Source organism: Eptesicus fuscus, chromosome 15 (genome assembly GCF_027574615.1).
Source record: "Eptesicus fuscus isolate TK198812 chromosome 15, DD_ASM_mEF_20220401, whole genome shotgun sequence".
Lineage (NCBI taxonomy): Eukaryota > Metazoa > Chordata > Mammalia > Chiroptera > Vespertilionidae > Eptesicus > Eptesicus fuscus.
In genome coordinates, this window is record NC_072487.1 from 20518666 (window position 1) to 20543418 (window position 24753).

At 38.3% G+C, this 24753-nt stretch overlaps 1 protein-coding gene across 1 annotated transcript in view; it reads right to left on the reverse strand.

Moving 5' to 3' along the window:
- CNTLN (centlein) overlaps nt 1–24753 on the reverse strand; it is a 275134-nt gene that overhangs the window by 186369 nt on the left and 64012 nt on the right. Inside the window, exons 4-6 of the mRNA XM_054727420.1 lie at nt 11097–11231; nt 10326–10505; nt 2178–2311 (exon numbers count right to left, since the gene is read on the reverse strand). Of these exons, the coding sequence (XP_054583395.1) occupies nt 2178–2311; nt 10326–10505; nt 11097–11231 (449 nt within the window). The remainder of the gene's footprint in view (nt 1–2177; nt 2312–10325; nt 10506–11096; nt 11232–24753) is intronic.

Here is a 24753-nt window from a genome sequence, read left to right on the forward strand (position 1 = left end):
ATTCATGCATGGGTAGGGTCCCTAGGCCTTGCGAGCGATCAGGACCAATCGGGGCCTTCTGGCTGCTGGCCAGGGCCTTCCTTATTTTCACGCCACCCCCTGTTGGTCAGCGCACATCATAGCGAGTGATAGAACTTCTGGTCTCCCGGTTAAACTCCCAGGGGTAACACTTTTATATTAGTCTTTTATATATATAGATATATAATATGTATGTAGAGTAATTACATATGATAGATTATATATATTAATTATAATTATATATATGTATATATACATATATATATATATAAATAAATAAAATAAGTGTGTTATATACATACTATATATAGTGGTAGCACCAGAGAAATGATAAACTTGGTATGATTTTATTTTAATTAAGTAAAAATGTACAAATACAGACATGTATACATACATGACGTATGTATATACGTGTACATATATATGTTTATACTTTACGCTAACACTATTTTCTGATAAAACTAATTATGAATTAAATTAATAGGTAGTTTAAAATCTTTCAAAATGCTTAAAAACACAAGTTTTTCAGGTAATACTACTTTATAGTCAGTATTGTAAAATTAACTATTTTGATACAGAATTAATATTACACAAACTAAAACTATTTAGAATGTAATAAAAAATGGGTTAATCATTATCTTTCATTATAACAATTATTATTATATTATATACTAGAGGCCCAGTGCATGAAATTCGTGCACTGGGGGGGGGGGGGGTTGTCCCTCAGCCCAGCCTTCACCCTCTCCAATCTGGGACTCCTTGAGGGATGTCAAACCGCCTGTTGGACATCCCTCTCACAATCCAGGACTGCTGGCTCCCAACCACTCACCTGCCTCTGCCTGATTGCCTCTAACCGCTTCTGCCTTTGAGCCTGATCACCCCCTAACCACTCCCATGCCAGCCTGATCATCGGCTAACTGCTCCCCTGCCTGCCCGATTGCCTCTAACTGCCCTCCACTGCCGGCCTGGTCACCCCTAACTGCCCTCCCCTGCCAGTCTGGTCGCCCCTAACTTTCCTCCCCTGCTGGCCCGGTCACCCTTAACTGCCCTCCCCTGCTGGCCTGGTCACCACTAACTGCCCTCCCCTGCAGGCCTAGCCCCCTCCCCAAAGCCCTCTCTTGCAGGCCTGGTCCCCCCCAACTGCCCTCCCCTGCAGCCTGTCCCCCACAACTGCCCTCCCCTACAGGCCTGGTCCCCCCCGTCCCCCGCAACTGCCCTATCCTGCTGGTCTGGTCTCCCGCAAATGCCCTCCTTTGCTGGCCCAGTCACTCCTAATTGCCCTCCCTGCTGGCCTGATAGCCCACAACTGCCCTCCCTGGTAGGCCTGGTCCCCCCTCCAACTGTCCTCTCCTGCAGGCCTGGTCCCCTCCCCACTGTCCTCTCCTGCAGGCCTGGTCCCCCCCACTGCCCTCCCCTGCTGGCCTGGTCACCCCAACTGCCCTCCTCTGCTGGCCAGGTCACCCCTAACTGACCTCCCTGCTGGCCTGATCACCCACAACTGCCTTCCCCTGCAGACCTGGTCCTCCCCAACTGCCCTCCCCTGTAGGCCTGGGTCCCCCCCAACTATCCTCCCTTGCAGGCCTGGTCCCCCTCAACTGCCCTCCCCTGCAGGCCTGGGTGCCCCCCAACTGTCCTCTCCTGCAGGCCTGGTCCCCCCCAACAGCCATCCCCTGCAGGCCTGGTCCCCCCAACTGCCCTCCTCTGCTGGCCTGGTCACTCCTAACTGCCCACAACTGCCCTCCCCTGCTAGCCATCTTATGACAGCCATCTTGTGTCTACATAGGGGCAGCCATCTTTGACCACATGGGGCAGCCATCTTGTGTCTTGGAGTGACGGTCAATTTGCATATTACTCTTTTAGTAGATAGGATGGCTAGGAATTTTTAAAGAAAATAAATGAATGTATTATCTTTATTTAAAAACTGAAACAAGGCTACTCTTGAAGCATGCTTTTGCCAATCCTGTGAAACCACTCATTCTCCCCAGACAACTATTCCCAGTTTGGTGTATATAATTTCAGACAGTTTCAATGCACAAACATATGTACCCAAAGAAGACATATTTTTGTAATTTTGTGGTATTAAAAATAAGCAGACATGCTGCCATTCTGAATAACTAATGACATTATATAATGTTAAATTAAAAACTGAATGTACTTGCCTAACCAGGGTAATATCCATATCCTTCTGGATAAGTTCAGTCTGTTTATTAGTCAACTGTAATGAGAGAGCATTGTATTTACTCTGTGAAACTTCAATTTCTTTCCTTGCTTCCATTAAATTGTCTTCAAAGGCCTGAAATTAGAACACATATAAAAGTCTAATATAATAAATATCAAATAAGAAGAAATAAAATGTCTGGTACAGTTAACTAATTAGTTTACAAAATGACAGTGAAAATAAGTAGTGTTTTAGACGGGTTTTTTTGGTTTGTTTTCACTTTAAGAAACTTAATAGAAGCATTCACTTTTATTGTAGTCACAGACACTTTTTTCAGAAACTGAAAAAGTATCCTGGCTTCCTTGTATGAAATTTAATGATTTGAAACAAATAAACTTGAAATTCTATGTAGGAATTTACTTATTAAAATTAAAATAAAGAAATTATCATACAATAAAAAATTTAATTACATGAACAAAAAAATGAACTCATTTATTTAAAATTAACTAGGAAAAAATGGCAGATATTTCATTATTTACTCTATGTTAACTGCACACACATAAATGCACTCAGAGAAGAAAAGACAGTACTGCAAACAAGGATATCAAAATAATTTTATAATGTTTGAAATTGAGATCATTTTGAGTTCTCTTGACTGCAGTGAAATTTCACCTATAGTTCTTCAAAGTTGGCCTTTTCATGCTGATAGTGCTCTAAATCGTCTCCCATTTTGAAACAATTTAAAACCTAATGTTATCTTTTCAAAAATAATTTTCTAAAAAATATATTATAAAATTTTAATTATTTTCACAAAGTATTTAATGAATTTTATATCTAATAATACAGTGCGCCCACATAAACAACATACAATCATTATTTCTAAAGTGAACACAAGGCTTTAGAAATCTACACTAGCCAAGCTCCCGAATCTCATAGATTCACCCTACAGTAGCTAGAATAAATTTTTTTAATCCTCACCTAAGAACACATTTATTGATTTTTTTTTAGAGAGAGGGGAAGGGAGGGAGGGGCAGAGAGGGAAAAAGAAAGAGAGAGAGGAAAGGAGAGATAGAGAGAGAGATCAGTTGCCTGCTGTACTCACTGCAACCAGGATGGAACCCACAACCTTGGTATGTGCCCTGAATGAAATTGAACCCACATCCCACATTCTTTTTAGTTTACTGGACGATGCTTCAGCCAACTGAGCAATGCAGCCAGAGCTACAGTAATCTTTAAATATATATGTATATATATATTGGCAGAGGTCAATGAGGGAAAAGGGAGACATATGTAATACTTTCAACAATAAATATATTTTTTTAAAAGAATCTACCCCAAAGCTACAGAATATACGTTCTTCTCAAGTTCACATGGAACATTTTCAAAGATAGACCACATATTAGGACACAGGCAAAGTCTCTTCAAATTCAAGAAGATTGAAATCATATCAAGCTTCTTCTCAGTTCACATAGGCATAATATTAGAAATCAACTACAATAAAAACAATCAAAAAATTCAAGCACTTGGAGGCGAAACAGCATGCTATTAAACAATGATTGGATTACCAAGAAGATCAAAGAGGAAATTAAAAGCATCATGGAAAAAAATGACAATTAAAATGCAACAATCCAAAATCTATGGGACACAGTGAGAGCAGTCCTGAGAGGGAAGTTCATAGCTCTATAGGCCTACCTCAAAAAAACAAGAAAAATGGTAATAAATTATCTATCCTTGCAACTTAAAGAATTAGAAAGAGAACAATAAGAAAAGCTCAGAGAAAGCAGAAGGAAAGAAATAATAAAAACCAGAAAGGAAATAAACAACATGGAGACCAAAACAAACAAACAGAAAACAATACAAAAGATCAACAAAACCAAGAGCTGGTTCTCTGAAAGGATAAACAAGATTGATGAACCTCTAGCCAGGCTCACCAAAAAACAAAGAGAGAGGACCCAAATAAACAAAATCAGAAATGCAAGAGGTGAAATAACAACCGACCCCACAGAAATACAAAGGATTATAAAAAAAAAAATACTACAAACAACTCTGCTCCAATAAACTGGACAACCTAGACTCAATCAAGAAGAATAAAAAACCCCGAATAAGCGATAACCACTGATGAAATTGAAACAATTATCAAAAAAATGTTGAGCAAACAAAAGCCTGGTCCAGATGGCTTTACAAGAGAGTGCTACCAAGCATTCAAAGAACTAAAACCTATCTTCCTCAGACTACTCCAGAAAATTCAAGAGGAAGACACACTTCCAAGCTCTTTCTATGAAGACAGCATTACCCTAATTCCAAAACCAGATAAAGACAACACAAAGAAATAGATCTACAGGCCAATATCCCTGATGAACATAGATGCTAAAATCCTCAATAAAATTCTAGCAAATCGGGTCCAGCACTACATTAGAAAGATCATACACCATGACCAAGTAGGATTTTTTCTGGGATGCAAGGATAGTACAATATCCCCAAATCAATAAACATCATACATCACATAAACAAACTGAGAGACAAAAATCACATAATCATATCAATTGATGCCCAAAAAGCATTTGACAAAATTCAACACCCTTTTCTGATAAAAACTCTCAGCAAAGTGAGAATAGATGGATCATACCTCAACATAATAAAAGCCTTATATGACAAATCTACAGCCAACATCATACTCAATGGCTAAAACTAAAACCATTCCCCCTAAGAAAAGGAAAAAGACAAGTATGCCCACTCTTACCCCTCCTGTTAGACACAGTACTGGAAGTGCTAGCCACAGCTATCAGACAAGAAGAATAAATAAAAGGCATTAAAATTGGAAAATAAGAAGTAAAACTATCATTATTCACCCATATGATACTGTACATGGAAAACCCTAAAGACTCAATAAAAAAACTACCAGACTTAATAAATGAATTTGGCAATGTAGCAGGATACAAAATTAACACCCAGAAATCTATGGCTCTTTTATACACCAATAATGAACTCACAGAAAGTGAAACTAAAAAAAAATTCCCATTTATCATTGCAACAAAAAAATTAAGATACCTAAGAATAATTTTAACCAAGGAGGTAAAGGATCTGTACTCAAAAACTATAGGATACTGAAAAAAGAGATAGAGGAAGACATAAAGAAATGGAAGAACATACCATGTTTATGGATTGGAAGAATCAACATCATTAAAATGTCCATACTACCCAAAGCAATCTATGGATTTAATGCAATCCCCATTAAAATACCAATGGCATATTTCACAGACCTAGAACAAACTCTCCAAAAATTTAGCTGGAATAAAAAGACCCCGAATAGCCACAGCAATCATGAAAAAGAAGAACAAAGTTGGAGGGATCACAATACCAGATATCAAGCTATAATACAAAGCCATGGTTCTCAAAACTGCCTGGTACTAGCACAAGAACAGACATATAGACCAATGGAACAGAACAGAGAACCCAAAAATAGATCCAAGCCATTACGCTCAATTAATATTTGACAAAGGAGGCAAGAGCATACAATGGAGTCAAGACAGTCTCTTCAATAAATGGTTTTGGGGAAATTGGACAGATACATGCAAAAAAAAAATGAAACTAGATCACCAAATTACACCATACACAAAAATAAACTGAAAATGGATAAAGGACTTAAATATAAGATGGGAAACCATAAAAATCTTAGAAGAATCCATAGGCAGCAAAATAGCAGACATATGTCATAACAATATATTTACCAATACAGCTCTAGGACCTTGGAAATTAAGGAGAAAATAAACAAATGAGGCTACATCAAAATAAAAAGCTTCTGCACAGCAAAAGAAACCATCAACAAAACAAAAAGAAAGCCCACTGCATGGGAGAACATATTTGCCAATGCTATTTCAAATAAAGGTTTAAACTCCACAAAATTTATACAGAACTCATACAACTTAACGAAAGGAATATAAATAATCCAACCATAAAATGGGCATAGGACCTCAATAGACACTTTTCAAAAGAGGACATACAGAAGGCCAAGAGACATATGAAAATATGGTCAAAGTCATTAATGATCTGAGAGATGAAAATCAAAATGACAATGAGGTACCATCTCATACCTGTCAGAATGGTATCATCAACAAGTCAACAAATGACAAGTGCTGGTGAGGATGCAGAGAAAAGTAACCCTCATGCACTGCTGGTGAGAATGCAGACTGGTGCAGCCACTGTGGAAAACAGTATGGAGTTTCCTCAAAAAATTAAAAATGGAACTCCCATTTGACCCAGTAATCCCACTTCTAGGAATATATCCCAAGAAACTAGAAACACCAATCAGAAAGGATATATGCACCTGTATATTCACAGCAGCACAATTTACCATAGCTAAGATTTGGAAACAGCCTAAGTGCCCATCAGCAGATGAGTGGATTAGAAAACTGTGGCAAATCTACACAATAGAATACTATGCTACTGGGGAGAGGTCAATGGGGGGAAAAGGAGACTTATGTAATACTTTAAACAATAAATGATTTAAAAAATTGAATCCAATTGTTGTTGTTAAAATGTAAAATAACAAAATGTGAACAATACACCAGAGGGTTCAACATCAAATATAAGCAGACAGAAGAAAGAATCAGTAAAGTAGAGATATAACATGTGAAATTATTGATTCTGAGCAGAAGAAAGAACGAAGAATGAAAAATGAATAGATTCTATAGGGTCAGTGAAGCATCCTTCAGAAAATCAACATACACATTATAGGAGTCCCAAAAGATGAGACAGAAGACAGCAAAAATAAATAAATAAATAAATAAATATTTGAAAAAATAATGACCAAACACTTCCCAACTTTGAAAAGAGATATGCATCTAAAAACCTAAAGCCCTCAATGAACTCCAAGTATGATCAATAGAAAGAGACCCATATTGTGATACACTGTAATAAAACTGAAATTCAACTAAAATCAAAGAGAACATCTTGAAAGCAATAACAGAAAGTGACTTGTCATATACAAGGGACATTAATGAAATTAATAGCTGATTTATTATAAAAATCCATAGAAGCAGGAAGGCAGTGGAATGGCATATTTAAGGATATAAAAGAAAAGAACTGTTGACATTGAATTTGATACCCAGCAAAAGTGTTTTCAAAATTTAGAGAGTAATTAAGATATTTGTAGATAAGCAAAAGCTGACAGATCGGGATCTGTCTTAGGAAAGATGGTAATCATTTAGATTAAAATAAAAGAATGCAAGACAGTAACTGAAAGCCATATGAAGAAACAGAGACTCCAATAACGGAAAATATGTGGGGAAATATAAAAGCCAATATTACTGCATATTTGGTAACTACTTTTTATTTCCTACATGATTAAATGACAGGCAAATAAAAATTACTAATCTTTGCTACAGGGCACACAATTTTAAAAAGCATAACATGATAAAAAATAACATAAAGGGAAAGAGCAATATAGGAGAAAAATTGTGTATGCTACTGAAGATAAACATATATGTCCACTTTCGTGATCTTGGCTCAGTCAACAGTTTCTCTGATATGACACAAAAGCACAGGCAACAAAATGTTGATAAATTCAGTATCATCAAAAGTTAAAATTTTTGTGCTTGAAATAATACCATTACAGAAAAAAAACTTCAGATAATTGAAAAAAATTGTTTTAAATTATATAGCTAAAAGGAGACTTGTATCCAGAATATATGTAAAAGAAATGAACACACATTTTTCCAAAGATATACACATTTCTTCAAAGACATACAATGGCCAATACTTATGAAAAGATTCTCAACATCAGGGAATATAATCAAAACCATCGAGAAGCCATTTTGTATCCACAAGGAAGACTATAATTAAAAAGACATGCCCTGCTCTGGCCAGTGTTCTAAGTAGTTAGAGCATCAGATTGCAAACATAAGGGCCCCAGGTTCGATTCCCAGTCAAGGGCATGTGCCTGTGTTGCAGGGTTCAATCCTGGCCCTGGTCAGGGCACATGCAAGAGGCAAACAATCAAAGTGTCTCTTATACCAATGTTTCTCTCTCTCTCTCTCACCTCTCCCTCTCTCCCTTCCACTCTCTCTAAAAATCAATGGGAAAATATCCTCAGGTGAGGATTAAAAAAAATAATAATAATAAATATATTAGAAAAAACAAAAATACAGACAAGTCGCCCTGGCCAGTGAGGCTCAGTTGGTTGGAGCATCATCCCATACACGGAAGGGTTGTGGGTTCAATTCCCAATCAGAGCACATACCTAGATTGTGGGTTCGATCCTCAATCTGACTGCAAATGGGAGGCAACCAATCAATGTTCTCTCTCACCTCTCTCTCTCCCTCTCTCCTTCTCCCTTCCCCTTTCTGTACAATCAATTAGCATATCCTCAGGTGAAGATTAAAAATAATAAAAAATAAATAAAATTTAAAAAGACAAGTCAACAAGTGTTGAGGAGGGCAGAGAAATCAGAACCTTCATATACTGCTGTTCAGCATGTAAAATGGTACAGCTGCTTTTTTTCAACATCTGTATTGATAAACATTTTAATTAATACCAATTGCCAACAATGTGTAAGATATAAATGACAGGTGGATGCAGGTTGAGTAATGAGACTAGAAAGCCACTATTTCCTTTCTACTCCAAGAATTTCAAGAAATAGTCCATATGTTACCTCTTTTTAAAAGTAAGCTTATAAATTCTCCTGAACCCTAAAATTATCAACAATACACAAATAGTTATCACTGTTCTGGTGCAGCTGCTTTTGAAAACAATCTGACATTTCCTCTAACAGTTAGGACAGAGTTACACTAAGACTTAGTAATCTCATTTCTTGTTATGCACCTAAGAAAAATGAAGATATGTGTATGTATATATAAAATATTGTATACAAATGTTCAGAGCAGTATTATTCATAACACAATTGTCCATATACTAGTGATAAAAATGTATAATATCTATAAGATGGAATATTAATCAACAATAAAAAGGGATGAAGCACTAATACATGCTACACCATGGATAAATCCTGAAAACATTATTCTAAGTGGCAGAAGTCAGTCACAAAAGATCATACGCTATGATTTCAGTTATATGTTTAGAATAGAAAAATCTATAGAGAAAGAAAGTATATTAGTGGTTATCTACTAATCCTTTGTGGAGCTAAGGATATATGAGTAGTGATTGCTTAAGGTTACAGGATTTCTTTTGGGGATGATGAAAATGATTTCAAATTAATTGTGGCGATAGTTGCTCAACTATGCATAAACTAAAACTACTGAACTGTACACTTAAATGGATTAAATACAAGATATGTAAATTACATGTCAATTAATATTTTAGAGTGGAAAGAAGCAGCATATAATTGTATGGCTTAGAAAATTTCAGAAAATGTACACATTTTTAGAACTGAGACAGTTGGGGAAAATGCTGAAAAGAAAAAAAATAAATATATGTGTGTTTTTATATATTCTTTTTTATGTGTGTATACATAAAGGGACTATCATATTTGCTAGCACTAAAATACATACCTGTTCTTTCCAACAAAATCTGTGGAAAAGAAAAACCTAAAATTTCATGGGAAAAAATGAACATAACATTCCCATGACCAAGAAAGCCACAAAAACATATTATTTTGAAAAATACTGACCAAAATAGTGTAAGAATATTATAAAGATTGATTGCACCTATATATTCTATAAAATAAGATTTTATTATGAATAGGCCCTCTTAAGCCAAAGAAAAGACCATCTTCAAAACTCAAATGAGTATTTTTTTAAGTGTCTTATGCTTTTTAAACTTTTTTTAAAGGCCTTGAAAATAGTTTTAAAGCTAAATTCCAATGAATTCTAGCCTTTATCTATAAATTTAAGCCCTAACTGAGAAAAGTAAAAATTCCTGATACAAATTTTTCTAAAACATGTTTTCTTTCAAAATGCAATATCATTTATTTTTTAGTGATTACATTATAGATAAATATTTGAAGTCAGTTTCCTGCTTTGCAACATCAATTTTTAAAAAGCTGTGGGTCTTAAGTGAAGGAATATAAATTAATACTGGTCCCATTGGTGGATTTGACTATATAACTTGTTATTTAAAGAAAATAACATATAATAAACTTCCTGTGAGAAGTTAGATCCAAAATCACAGGGTGAATTCCATTCTCACTGCATACCTTTATTTTTGCATCAATGCTATATTTTTCTTTTTTCCAATGGGCTTCCTGCTTCCTCAGTCTCTCCAGGTCATTTAGCAGGTCAACACAGCGGTTACTTAATTTCTCATTTTCCTCTTCCAGGTCTTTTATAACCAGTCTGTTTTGCTCTTCCTTATTCTGTATACACTCTTTACTGTCCTACAGAACAGTGCCACAGGGCCGATAAACAAACAAACAAAAAAATGGAGCACTAATCAGCAAATATAAATTGTGCAGTTTTACCCTCACAGTAGCTTCTTCTATATTTGATAGCCAAGGTCACCTGTATCCTTTTATTGGCCTCTTTTCATGCAGGTGGATAGATCATATTTTTTCACTGGATGACAGCTTTGATGAGTACACATTTGCAAAGAGACCATTAATTGATCAAGCTGCCTTTGATGCTGTCCCCAGCTATTTTTGAGACTCACGCAGACATATACTCCCAGGGTTTTATCAATTAATAATGCCAGTCCCATCAGAATCTAATTACAAGAAGCCACATATTCACACTCCTACTTTCTTAGCTCCAGTTCCATCATTAACTATTTATCTGAAAGTTATCAAGCTTGGAGTCTTAGCTTTAAAGCATCTTTCTCAAAGTTTTTGAATGTGAGAAAACTGTGGTACATCAGAGCCTCAGGCAATTTTTCCTCCAAGGTTGTCACTTTCTGTGCCACAAAAGCTGATAAAGCTTAAAGTAGGACTTCAAAGTAATAGTACTATAAAACTATGTACAAGTCAACACACCTTAACTTCTTGCCTTTTATCTTTAAATTTCTTCTGCAAGTCACTGAATTCTTTCCTTAAGAAAGCATTTTCTTCATCTACTGCAATCTTCCGCTTTACAAGGTCATTTATGTCCTGTTTTAGTCCTGATTCTCTCTTTGAAAAAAGAAAGCAGTTATTAGTAAGCTGGTTATTTCTAAGAAAAATTTATATCATCTAAAACGATTTAGATCTTAATTAAAATGTAAGGATTAACTAGCTTTCATAATAACAATGCTCATTTCCTTCCTGTGATATGCCCACAGGTGGTGTTTTGTATTTTTTAAATTTTGTTTTATGAAAGATTCAGCTGCTTTTATTTTTTTTCCAAATATATTTTATTGATTTTTTAGAGAGAGGAAGAGAGAGGGATAGAGAGTTAGAAACATCGATGAGAGAGAAACATGGATCAGCTGCCTCCTGCACACCTCCTATTGGGGATGTGCCCGCAACCAAGGTACATGCCCTTGACCAGAATCGAACCCGGGACCTTTCAGTCCACAGGCTGACGCTCTATCCACTGAGCCAAACCGGTCAGAGCTGCCCACAGGTTTTTAAGTAAACTGTGCAAATACAGTACCTATTTATTAGTTTAAAACATAGACCACATAAAAACTAGATACTGAATATTAAGCCACAATCAGAAAGCAAACTTTTGGGATTTAGGTGTGTAAGAAGAGAAAAACAAAATTTCATAAAACAATCTAATTAAGGAAAATGCATATTAACTAAAATAAATATTATACTTTTGAGTATCATTTGAAAGAAAATGTTTTTAAATGAAACAATTACAGTTTTTTTGAAGGGGCAAATAATTTAAAAGAATAAAAATGGCATGTTTGATTTGGTACCAAAAATATCCTGCTCCATAGAAAGAATATTCAGAATATTTAAACATTCACAATTCTAACTGAATATTCTTCTTACCTGCCAGAGATATCAAAATGATAGTGAATTGAAGGATGTATCCATGACTCAATTCTTAGTTTCCCACTTCTCTTCTTATAGCTTTTCTCTCAGAAAATGTACCCACGCTTGTAGCTTATGGTCTCATCGATGTTTTAAAGGACTACATAATTTATAATCCAGCCCTGACTCTATCCCAATCACCAACCCACATTTTCAACTTTCTATATAATACCTCCACTTGGATTATCTGCTGTCACCTCAAACTAACATGATAAAACTGAAATCCATATTCTGATACTATCTCTTTCTTAAACTTCTTCAACTTTTGTCAATCCATCCATTTTTTTTCAACTAATAGTTATTAAATCCTATTATCTGGCTGTACACATTTTTTTAAAGCCTCCAAGTCACTCTTAACATCATCCTTCCTTCAAGCCCCATTTGCCTGTCAACCAAGATATCAGCACATTGTTTTCTTATCCTACCTAATAACAGACAAATATGCAAATTGACCGTACCTTCGCTATGCCCATGATTGGCCAGGAGGCGCAGGGGGTCGGGACTCGGGGTGGCTGGGGAGGCCGATTGGGCCGGCGGGACGCTGAGCTTGCCTCGCCAGCGGCAGCGCGAGCTCAGCATCTGCGCCATGGCTGTGCTGCGGAACAGAAGGGGCCTCTGGGGCAGCGAGCTCACGTCCCGCCGGGGACCATCAAAAGCGGGGGAGCTGGGTGCCTGTCTGCTCCAGCACCAGGCCTTTCAGAAGCCTCCCCTGCGCCAGAGGCTTCTGAAAGGCCTGGTACACCAGTGGACAGGCACCCAGCTCCCCCGTGATCGAAAGCGAAAGTGTGTAGGAGACCCTACACGTGCATGATTTAATCATGCACTGGGCCTCTAGTTAATATATTCAGTAGAAACCTCTAACCTTAATTCCATCACTGATCTATCACTGATGGTCATATAATCCCTAATTCTCAATTTATTTTGCACTTCTATATTTACTGATAATAAACACTCTCTAAAGGACTTGAGAATGAACTTAAAGTATGATTTAGGGGTAGGATGAAAAATGTGGTGAGTCTAAGGAATAAAACAAGCGTATCTCCTATATTCTAATTCCTTAACACTACTAGTGACCCGGTGCATGAAATTCATACACATTAAAAAGGGATTAATTAGTGGAAATAATTTAATATTGCTGTTTGCCCTTTCTCTATAATAGAAGTGTCAGAGATGAAAGAAAATTAGTACAATGTATATGAAAACCTTCCTCCTGTCAGAGTCTGGAGCACACCACGGGACCCAGAGTCAAGTCCCCACCCATCCACATGCACCTCAAAATCACGTGAGACCCAGACCTGGCCGCCACCCCTCCCATTGGGCTAGATTCAGACCTGGCAAGTCCCACCTTGTCAAGTCCTGTTGGGCAGGGGGCGCAGCCTCAGGTCCCCCAACCCAGCACCGGGAGGGGGGCACAGCCTCAGGTCCCCCGTCAAGCCCCGTTGGGCGGGGGCATTGCCTGAGTTCCCCCGACCCAGCACTGGGGGTGCACCTTGAGGTCCCCCATCAAGCCCCACTGGATGGGGGGCACAGCCTGAGGTCCCCTGTCAATCCCAGCCAGGCAGGGGGCGTAGCCTCAGGTCCCCTGGCCCAGTGCTGGGGCGGGGGGCACGGCCTGAGGTCTCCAGTAAAGCCCCGCCGGGCAGGGGGTGTGGTCTGAGGTCCCCCGGCCTAGTGCCGGTGTGGGGGGCATGGCCTGAAGTCCCCTGTCAAGCCCCCCCTGGTGAGGGGCGCAGCCTGAGGTCCCCCAGCCTGGCGCTGGGGCAGGGGGAGCAGCCTGAGGTCCCCTAGCCCAGCACCAGGATGGGAAGCGCACCTTGAGGTCCCCCGTCAAGCCCCGCCGGGCGGGGGGCGTGGCCTGAGATCCCCTGGCCTGGCATTGGGGCAGGGGGTGTGGCCTGAGGTCCCCTGTCAAGCCCTGCCGGGTGGGAGGTGCAGCCTGAGGTCCCCTGTCAAGCCCCATGGGGGCGGGGGAGGGTGTAGACTCAGGTCCCTGCTGATTGCTCGTTAAGGCTCCTTATGGGAACTTGGCCTCAGCTGTGGGTGCAGCCATCTTTGTGATGGAGTGATGGTCAATTAGCATATTCCCTCTTTATTAGATAGGATAATGTGACTTGATTTTATTTTACTTCTACTTAAAAGTATTTTAAATACTAAATACAGTAATAGACAACTTAACAATAGAAATATGTTCTGAAAAATGCACCATTCGGTGATTTTATTTTTGCGTGAATATCATAGAATGCACTTACACAAACTTAGATGGTATGGCCTACCACTGTAATTGTATTTGCTATACCCCTTATATGAATCTCAGTGCAGTAGGTTTGTTAACATGAGCATGACCAGAAACACACACTACGCTTTATCACATTATGATGTCTATGATAAAATTTCTAGGCAATAGGAATTTGTCAGCTCCATTACAATCATAAAGGGACCACTGTAGTATACACTGAGTGGCCAGATTATTATGATCTCTGAATGCATAATAATCTGGCCACTCAGTGTATATGGTCCTCCACTGACATAAAAGTTATTATGTGATACATAACGGTACACAGAAAAATAATTTATGGTAAGTGTGTAAGGTATTAAGAAACAATAAAAAGAGCATCCTTGTACCCATAACAACCAATTGAAAAACACAACTTTATCATTATCTTTGAAGGCTCATGTCCCCCGATCCTCTTACAGGGGTAAGCATTGTCCTAAAACTTTGGTTCTCACTCTTCTCTTGCTTTTCTATATAGTTTGAAGACATATACACGGTATCCCCCAAAAAATGTATACACACTTTAACAGCTGATAGCTCAATTTTGAAAATGAAATGTATTTTAATAACCACTGCCTTTATAATTATTCAATGTGTGTGTATACATTTCTTTGGGACACCTTATGTATCGCTATTTAATGTATGATACAGTTTAGCTTATTTTTGAACTTTATATAAATTAAACCATACTACACATATTCTGTGGCATGCTATTTTTGCTCAATTTACATTACAGATTGTAATCTAGTAATCGTTCATTAAATCAATTTAGTCATCATAATCAGCATTTTTTAAGTGGAATAGAATACAATAGAAAATATCAAAGAGATATGCTCAAATTCTTACCAAAAAAAACTATGCCCATAAGAATATACTTATGAAAGAAGCAGACACACTATATTAAATGAAATATCTATTTTTTTTGCAGTATATAATTTGTAATTTCTATTTTGTGCAAATATTATAAAAGTAATATTTAATATCAACTTTGTTATATTTTTACTTTTAATAGGCAGAGAAAGATAACTATTATTATATAAAACATTTATTTTATGTGTGTATGCTTACTCATGAATTAAGATATATTTTTTCTGTGTGGGGATCATATTAATAAAAGGTTGAAAAACATTGCTCTAGATTATATATGTTCAGAGGTGAAAGTGCTAGGTCATAAGCTAGATGCACTTCAAGAGTTCTCAACAGCTCCACATTTGCAACAATACTTGACTCAGTTTGTTAATTTTTATAAATCCAGTAGATATGACACCTCAACATGGTTTTCATTTCTATTTCCTATTTATCAAAATGAGTCTGACATCAGTCAAGCAGCATAAAAAGAGATCCATAAATATAGCCTATCCACAATTCATAACCCATATTTCTATTCTCATCTAAGTCTTATCCTCCATCATCTAAATTAATTTCCATCTCCTCCATAAGTCTTTCCCAACTATCACAGAAAGTTAGCCATTTCTAAATTTCTGTATTGCCTACATTATTCATGTGATACTTAACATACTATCTAGTCTTGCTAATTTTTCCTCTATGTATTCATACTGTCTCCCAAATCAAATTATTAAACGTTTATGAATAAGATTGAAACTGAACTATAAATTCAATCATGTTAATTTTTGAATAAAAAAGCATAATACAGTGGGAAATTAGTTAACCAAAACTATCACATTCTGGTAATTAGTTTGATAAATTTGATATTATCCTATATAATAAAGAGGTAATATGCAAATTAACCCTCATACCCTCACAAGATTGCTGCCCATGACCAGGCTGGCAGGGGGTTTAGTGAGGAACGACCAAACAACTGAACAAGCAGGCTGCGTGGGGCGACCAGGCTGGCAGGGGGGTTAGTGAGGGATGACCAAATGACTGAACAAGCTCTCAATGATCTACTTTAAATAATGAATGCATAGGTATATACAATTACAGTTCATTTTATAATTTAGTTTTATGAAACTTTTTCAATTAACTTTTCTAGATAGAGTACATTCTTAATGGTCTGGCTTGGGTTAATATTAAAATAGCAAACAGAACTCAGAGGAACCATAAAGTAAAAAGGGTGACAAGAGAAAGTATGTCTGGAACAAATAATTTATTATGAATAAGCCAAGAAATTAATAATTCACATCATGGTCAAGAGAAGTCTATAGAGTAAGGAGAAATGATAGTGAGTATGAAGCAGGAAAAGAGGTGGAGCAGCAGCATAATATTTAAAACTCTATCAGGCAATACTTGAGCAAAGTTAATATATTATTTATATAACCTACTTTTAAATGGACATGAAAGTTTTAATAAAAAAAAAACACAGATAAGTAATGAAATCACAAGTAAAAAAAAATGGTGAGTGGAGAGAGAGGAAGGGGTACAAAAACTAATTGTAATTGAGAGCCTAAACTTATTTTTGAGCTTCCAAGAAGGTAACGAAATAGGAACACATAATGTGAAAGAGCAATCGTCATCTAATTAAATGCAATATATAGGTTATTAGCAGAGTCATATTATTTAATACAATGTTAGGAGGGGGATTTATTATATGACTTATTTTATAACTGACAGTGAAAAGGTTAAAGCATAGTCTTACCAAAAGAAGTTATATGACTATTTTTACACTATTATCAATTAACTATGTTATATTAGACTGCACTTCTATAAAAGTTTTTGTGCAACCAGCTAAAAACATAGTGGGTGTGTTCTGTGTAACTTTCTAGTAATTTATGTATTTATCCATTTATATTTTATTGGCCAGTATATATTTAATTTTTTAAGTTGTTAAATTGATTGGGGTGAACTTTCTAATAATTTAAGAGTTACATAAGCTAAAGGAGTTGTCATTCTTAACTTTTACTCTATTCCATGGGCTACAAGTTTTGAAAATTAATAGCTAGTTAATATTATTCAGTAAAACAACAAAAAACAATGAAGGGACTTCCTGGTTTCTAACCCAGCATGTAAGGATCTTAGAAGTTGTCTCTCCTATTCAACACATGAAAAAGCTGAACACACTGAAAATCAACAACTCTTTTGAGATCCATCAGATAACTGAGGTCATAGGGCAAACTACTATTCCCAAAACTGGGCAGTCAAACAGACAGATACAGAAAATCACAAGTTGGTGGGAAAAAGATGGCGACTGGCAGGAAGGTAGGGAGAGAGAGAGTGTGAGTGAGGAACCCATAGAGGAGAGTGTAGACGTGTGTGGTGTGTGTGTTTGTATGAGCTAGGGTCAGTTAGATTCTGCACGTCTTCCAAGGGGCTGCCTAACCGGGCAGTCCTAGACAGCGGAGCCCCGCGCACAAAGCGGACACTTCTCGGCGGCTGGTGCGGACGCAGAGACCACACCATCTTGAGAAACAGAGCTGCCTGAGACTTGGATCCTGGCTTCTGACACAAACCAGGACCCTGCAGCCACTGGGGACAGAGAACTGCTATCACAGCTTCAGACCAACAAACAACAAGAATCCAGACTTCCCGGCAGATTTCCGTGAGTCAAAGAGCCTATCTCCCTCCCGCAGGCACGCGGACAGCGCCAAAGTAACTGATAGACCCGCCCCTCGCCCAAGCTGCAGAGCTTTGCGCAGGGACGCGCTCCCCCTTAGGGAATTTGGCGCATGCGGGACAGAAGCAGCTCCCCGTCTGGGAAATCTGTCAGTGCGCACAGAGGGCTCCCCTTCGGGGAATTTGGGGGAATTTGGCTTGCGGGTCACAGCTCCCCCTTCGGGGAATCTTAGAGCGTGCACAGAGGGGCTTCCCCTTTGGGAAATTTGGCGTGCAGGACGGACTCCGCCCCCCTTCCGGGACTCCGGGAGAGTGCACGGAGCCAGCTCACCTTCAGAAATTTAAGAGTGTACGCCCTACCCGGTTTGGCTCAGTAGAGAGAGCACACACAGGACACAGCTCCACTTCAGGGAATTTGGCACGCCAGACACAGTTGCCTGGGATCCCTGACTCACAGCGCATTCACACTAAGAGCCAACGACCCCAATTGTTGGTGCATGCACACACAGGGACCCTGATTCTCAACGAGAAACCACACAAGGCAACAGAGACTCTGACACTCGATTCTTGGTGCAGATACAGGGAAACTCTGACTCCTGGCACATGCTAAGGATCTCATTTTCGGCACATACCAACAGTGTGGTGCCGACAGGGCCCCTGATTCTAAGTGTGCACACGAGACCACATGGAACACTGGGGACACTGACCCTGGGCAAGTCTGGTTCCCACCAACCAAAGGCAGCCACACGTCCTAGTGTCAGAGCACTTCAGTGAAATTCGGGTGGAGCGAAGTCCCCGCAGCACACGGCCCAGGTCCACACAAACGGAAGCTTGATCTTTCTGGTGATAGCCAGAATGGGGAAACAAAATAACTCACAGAGGAAAGAAAATGTGGAGTCGCCAAGAAAGGAAATTAGTGAAACTGAAGCTTGCAACATGACCGAAAAGGAGTTCAGAATAATGGTCATGGAATTTATACATCGGATGGATGAGAAAATCAACAACTTATGCAAGAATCAGGAAGAAATGAAAAGTGATATAGCTACAATCAAAAACACCATGGAAAGTTTCAACAGTAGACTACAAGAAGCAGAGGACCGAATTAGTGAGTTAGAAGATCAGGTACAGAAACAAGCTCAATCTGAACAGCAATTGGAGAAAAAAAATAAAAAGCAGGAGGAAAGCCTAAGGGAGCTTCGGGACAACATGAAACGAAGTAACATGCGTATAATAGGGCTGCCAGAAGGACAAGAAGAGCAGCAGGGATTAGAAAATCTATTTGAAGAAATAATGACAGAAAACTTCCCGGATATGGGAAAGATAAAAGTTACGCAAGTGCAGAGAGTCCCAAGCAGGATCAACCCCAAAAGACCCACACCAAGACATGTCATAATTTCAATGGCAAATATAAATGATAAAGAGAGAATCTTAAAGGTGGCAAGAGAGAGACAGAGAGTTACCTACAAAGGAACACCCATCAGATTGTCAAATGATTACTCAACAGAAACACAACAAGCTAGAAGTGAATGGAAGGAGGTATACAAAGTGTTGCAAAGCAAAGGACTGAATCCAAGAATACTATATCTAGCAAGACTATCAATCAAAATTGAAGGGGAAATCAGGAGCTTTGCAGACAAAATAAGGCTCAGGGAGTTTATTACCACCAAACCAGCAATGCAAGAATTCCTAAAGGGAATACTGTAAAAAGAAGAAATAAACAGGTAAGAAGGAATACAGACACAAAAATAGATATGACTACAAACAAACACCTTTCAGTAATAACTTTAAATGTAAACGGACTAAATGCTCCAATCAAAAGACATCGAGTAGCTGAATGGATAAAAAAAACACGACCCATATATATGCTGTCTACAAGAGACCCACCTCAGAACAAGAGACTCACACAGATTGAAAGTGAAGGGATGGAAAAATATCTTTCAGGCAAATGGAAATGAAAAAAAAGCTGGGGTAGCAATACTTATATCTGACAAAATAGACCTCAAAGTAAATGCCATAACAAGAGATAAGGAAGGCCACTTCATAATACTAAAGGGAGAAATCCAACAAGAAGAAATAATTCTGGTAAACATATATGCTCCCAATATAGGAGCACGAAATACATAAAAAAAACTCCTGGAGGATATCAAGGGAGAGATTAATAGCAATACAATCATAGTAGGAGACTTTAATACCCCACTATCACCACTGGAAAAATCCTCTAAACAAAAAATCAGCAAAGAAACAGCAACCCTAAATGTCTCACTAGACCAGATGGAATTAATTGACATCTTCAGAACATTTCACCCCAAAGCCACAGAATATACATTCTTCTCAAGTGCACATGGGTCATTTTCAAAGATAGACCATATGCTGGGTCACAGGCAAAGTCTCTTCAAATTCAAGAAGATAGAAATTATATCAAGCATCTTCTCAGATCACAGTGGCATAAAACTGGAAATCAACTATAATAAATACAATGCAAAGAAATCAAACACATGGGGACTAAACAGCATGCTATTAAACAAGGACTGGGTCACCAGAGAGATCAAGGAAGAAATAAAAAACATCATGGCAACAAATGACAATGAAAACACAACAATCCAAAATCTATGGGACACAGCGAAAGCAGTCTTGAGAGGGAAGTTCATAGCTCTACAAGCCTATTGCAAAAAAAAAGAAACAATGGTAATAAATTACTTAACCCTACAACTCAAAGAGCTAGAAAAAGAGCAGCAAGAAAAGCCCAGTGTAGCCGAAACCGGTTTGGCTCAGTGGATAGAGCGTCGGCCTGCGGACTCAAGGGTCCCAGGTTCGATTCCGGTCAAGGGCATGTACCTTGGTTGCGGACACATCCCCAGTAGTGGGTGTGCAAGAGGCAGCTGATCGATGTTTCTAACTCTCTATCCCTCTCTCTTCCTCTCTGTAAAAAATCAATAAAATATAATAAAAAAAAAACACCCAGAAAAAGCTCAGTGTAACCAGAAGGAAGGAAATAACAAAGATCAGAGTGGAGATAAATGACATAGAGACCAAAGAAACAATACAAAAGATCAACAAAACCAAGAGCTGGTTCTTTGAAAGGATAAACAAGATTGATGGACCTCTAGCCAGGCTCATCAAGAAGCAAAGAGAGAGGACCCAAATAAACAAAATCAGAAATGAAAGAGGTGAAATAACAACAGACCCTGCTGAGATACAAAGGATTGTTACAAAATATTACGAACAATTCTATTCCAACAAACTGGACAACCTGGAGGAAATGGACATATTCCTAGAAAAATATAACCTTCCAAAAATCAATCAAGAAGAATCTAAACAGCTCAATAGGCCAATAACTATGGACGAAATTGAAGCAGTCATCAAAAAGTTTCCGGCAAACAAAAGCCCGGGGCCTGATGGCTTCACAGGAGAGTTTTAACAAATATTCAAGGAAGAACTAAAACCTATCCTCCTCAGACTATTCCAAAAAATTCAACTGGAAGGAACACTTCCAAGCTCCTTCTATGAAGCCAGCATCACCCTAATACCAAAACCAGATAAAGACAACACAATGAAAGAGAATTACAGACCAATATCCCTCATGAACATAGATGCCAAAATCCTCAACAAAATTCTAGCAAATCGAATCCAGCAGTACATCAGAAAGATCATACACCATGACCAAGTAGAATTTATCCCAGGGATGAAAGGATGGTAAAATATCCGCAAATCAATAAACATGATACATCACATAAACAAATTGAAAGATAAAAATCACATAGTCATATCAATTGATGCAGAAAAAGCATTTGACAAAAATCCAACATCCTTTCTTGATAAAAACTTTCAGCAAGGTGGGAATAGAAGGATCATACCTCAACATAATAAAAGCCATATATGATTAAACCCACAGCCGACATCATACTCAATGGGCAAAAACTAAAACCATTTCCCCTAAGAACAGGAACAAGTCAGGGAGGCCCACTCTCACCACTCCTGTTCGACATAGTACTGGAAGTATTAGCCATTGCAATTAGACAAGAAGAAGAAATAAAAGGCATCCAAATTGGAAAAGAAGTAGTAAAGCTGTCCTTATTTGTAGATGACATGATATTGTACATAAAAACCCCAAAAGACTCCATCAAAAAACTATTAGAATTAATAAATGAATTCGGCAATGTAGCAGGATACAAAATTAACGCCAAGAAATCTATGGCATTTCTATACACCAATAGTGAACTTATAGAAAGAGAAACTTTAAAAAGCAATCCCATTTACCATCGCACCAAAAAAATTAAGATATCTAGGAATAAACTTAACTAAGGAGGTAAAAGACCTATACGCAGAAAACTATAGGACACTGAAAAAAGTGATAGAGGAAGACATAAACAAATGGAAGAACACACCATGTTCATGGATTGGTAGAATCAACATCATTAAAATGTCCATACTACCCAAAGCAATCTATAGATTCAATGCATTTCCCATTAAAATACCAACGGCATATTTCACAGACCTAGAAAGAACTCTCCAAAAATTCATCTGGAATAAAAAAAGACCGCGAAAAGCCACAGCAATCCTGAGAAAGAAGAACAAAGTAGGTGGGATCTCAATACCAGATTTCAAGCTGTATTACAAGGCCACTGTTCTCAAAACAGCCTGGTACTGGCACAAGAACAGACATATAGACCAATGGAATAGAATAGAGAACCTAGATATCAACCCAAACCACTATGCTCAATTAATATTTGACAAAGGAGGCATGAACATACAATGGAGTCAAGACAGTCTCTTCAATAAATGGTGTTGGGAAAATTGGACAGATACATGCAAAAAAATGAAGCTTGATCACCAACTTACGCCATACACAAAAATAAACTCAAAATGGATACAGGACTTAAACCTAAGACGGGAAATCATAAAAATACTAGAGGAATCCACAGGCAGAGAAATCTCAGACATATGCCGAAGCAATTTCTTCACTGATACCGCCCCTAGGGCAATGGAAACTAAAGAGAAAATAAACAAATGGGACTCCATCAAAATAAAAAGTTTTTGCACAGCAAAAGAAACCATCAACAAAACAACAAGAAAGCCCACTGCATGGGAGAACATATTTGCAAATGTTATCAATGATAAACTTTTAATCTCCAACATTTACAGGGAACTCATATAACTTAATAAAAGGAAGATAAATGATCCAATAAAAAAATGGGCAATGGACCTAAATAGATACTTTTCGAAAGAGGTCATAAGGAAGGCCAAGAGACATATAAAAACATGCTAAAAGTCACTAATCATCCAAGAGATGCAAATCAAAATGACAATGCGGTACCTTCCCACACCTGTCAGAATGGCAATCATCAACAAATTAACAAACGACAAGTGCTGGTGAGGATGCAGAGAAAAAGGAACACTTGTGCACTGCTGGTGGGAATGCAGACTGGTGTAGCCACTGTGGAGAACAGTATGGAGTTTCCTCAAAAAACTAAAAATGGAACTCCCATTTGACCCAGTAATCCCACTTCTAAGAATATATCCCAAGAAACTAGAAACATCCATCAGAAAGGATATATGCACCCCTATGTTCATAGCAGCACAATTCACCATAGCTAAGATTTGGAAATAGCCTAAATGCCCATCAGCAGATGAGTGGATAAGAAAACTATGGTACATCTACACAATGGAATACTACGCTGCTATAAAAAAGAAGGAACTCTTACCATTTGCAGCAGCATGGATGGACCTGGAGAGCATTATGTTAACTGAAGTAAGCCAGACAATGAAAGAAAAATACATGATCTCACTCATTTATGGAAAATAAAGAACATTATAACCTGATGAACAAAAAGATAGATACAGAGGCAATAAAGCACCGCACAGACTGTCAAATTACAGCGGGAAGGCTGGGGAGTGTTGGGGAGTGGGGGGAAAGAGATCAACCAAAGGACTTGTATGCATGCATATAAGCACAACCAATGGACACAAGACACTGGGGGGTGGGGTGGGATGAGGGCATTGCGACAGGGGGTAGGGGAGGCTGGAGGAAGGTCAATGGGGGGGAAAAAGGAGATATATGTACTACTATATGTAATACTTTAAACAATAAAAAAAATTAAGTTAAAAAATATAAAATAAAATTTAAAAGATAAAAAATTAGAATGAATATACTGAATCTTATTATCTTCTAAGTCCCAAGGTCTCCACCTTTATATAGGTCTGCTAACTCAATCAAATCCTCTTGCATTGTATATTTTTAATTTCTTTCTCCATTACTTTCAAATATTTTGCCAAATATTTTAAGTGCAGAATCTTCTTTCGCTTTACTGTACAATCCCTCATTCTTTTCCATTTGTTTGAATTAAGTGATCTCTTAAAATGTCATATACCAATTCTCCTTGTATTGCTTTCTAAAACCACTAAACACATCACTACTGTTAAATTTAATCTTCTTTGCAAACCCCACTTTTATAGCATTTTACAACAATGATAACCTTTTGCTTCTTAAAACTCCTTTTTTTTAATTTATAAGATACTAGAGGCCCGGTGCATGAAATTCATGCACGGAGGGGGGTTGTCCCTCAGCCCAGCCTGTACCCTCTCCAATCTGGGACCCCTCAAGGGATGTCCGACTGCCCGTTTAGGCCCGATCCCTGGGATCGGGCCTAAACGGGCAGTCGGACATCCCTCTCACAATCCAGGACTGCTGGCTCCCAACTGCTTGCCTGCCTGCCTTCCTGATTGCCCCTAACTGCTTCTGCCTGCCAGCCTGATCACCCCCTAACCACTCTGCTGCCAGCCTGTTTGCCCCCAACTTCCCTCCTCTGCCGGCCTGGTCACCCCTAACTGCCCTCTCCTGCAGGGTTGATCACCTCCAACTGCCCTCCCTTGCAGGCTTGGTCCCTCTCA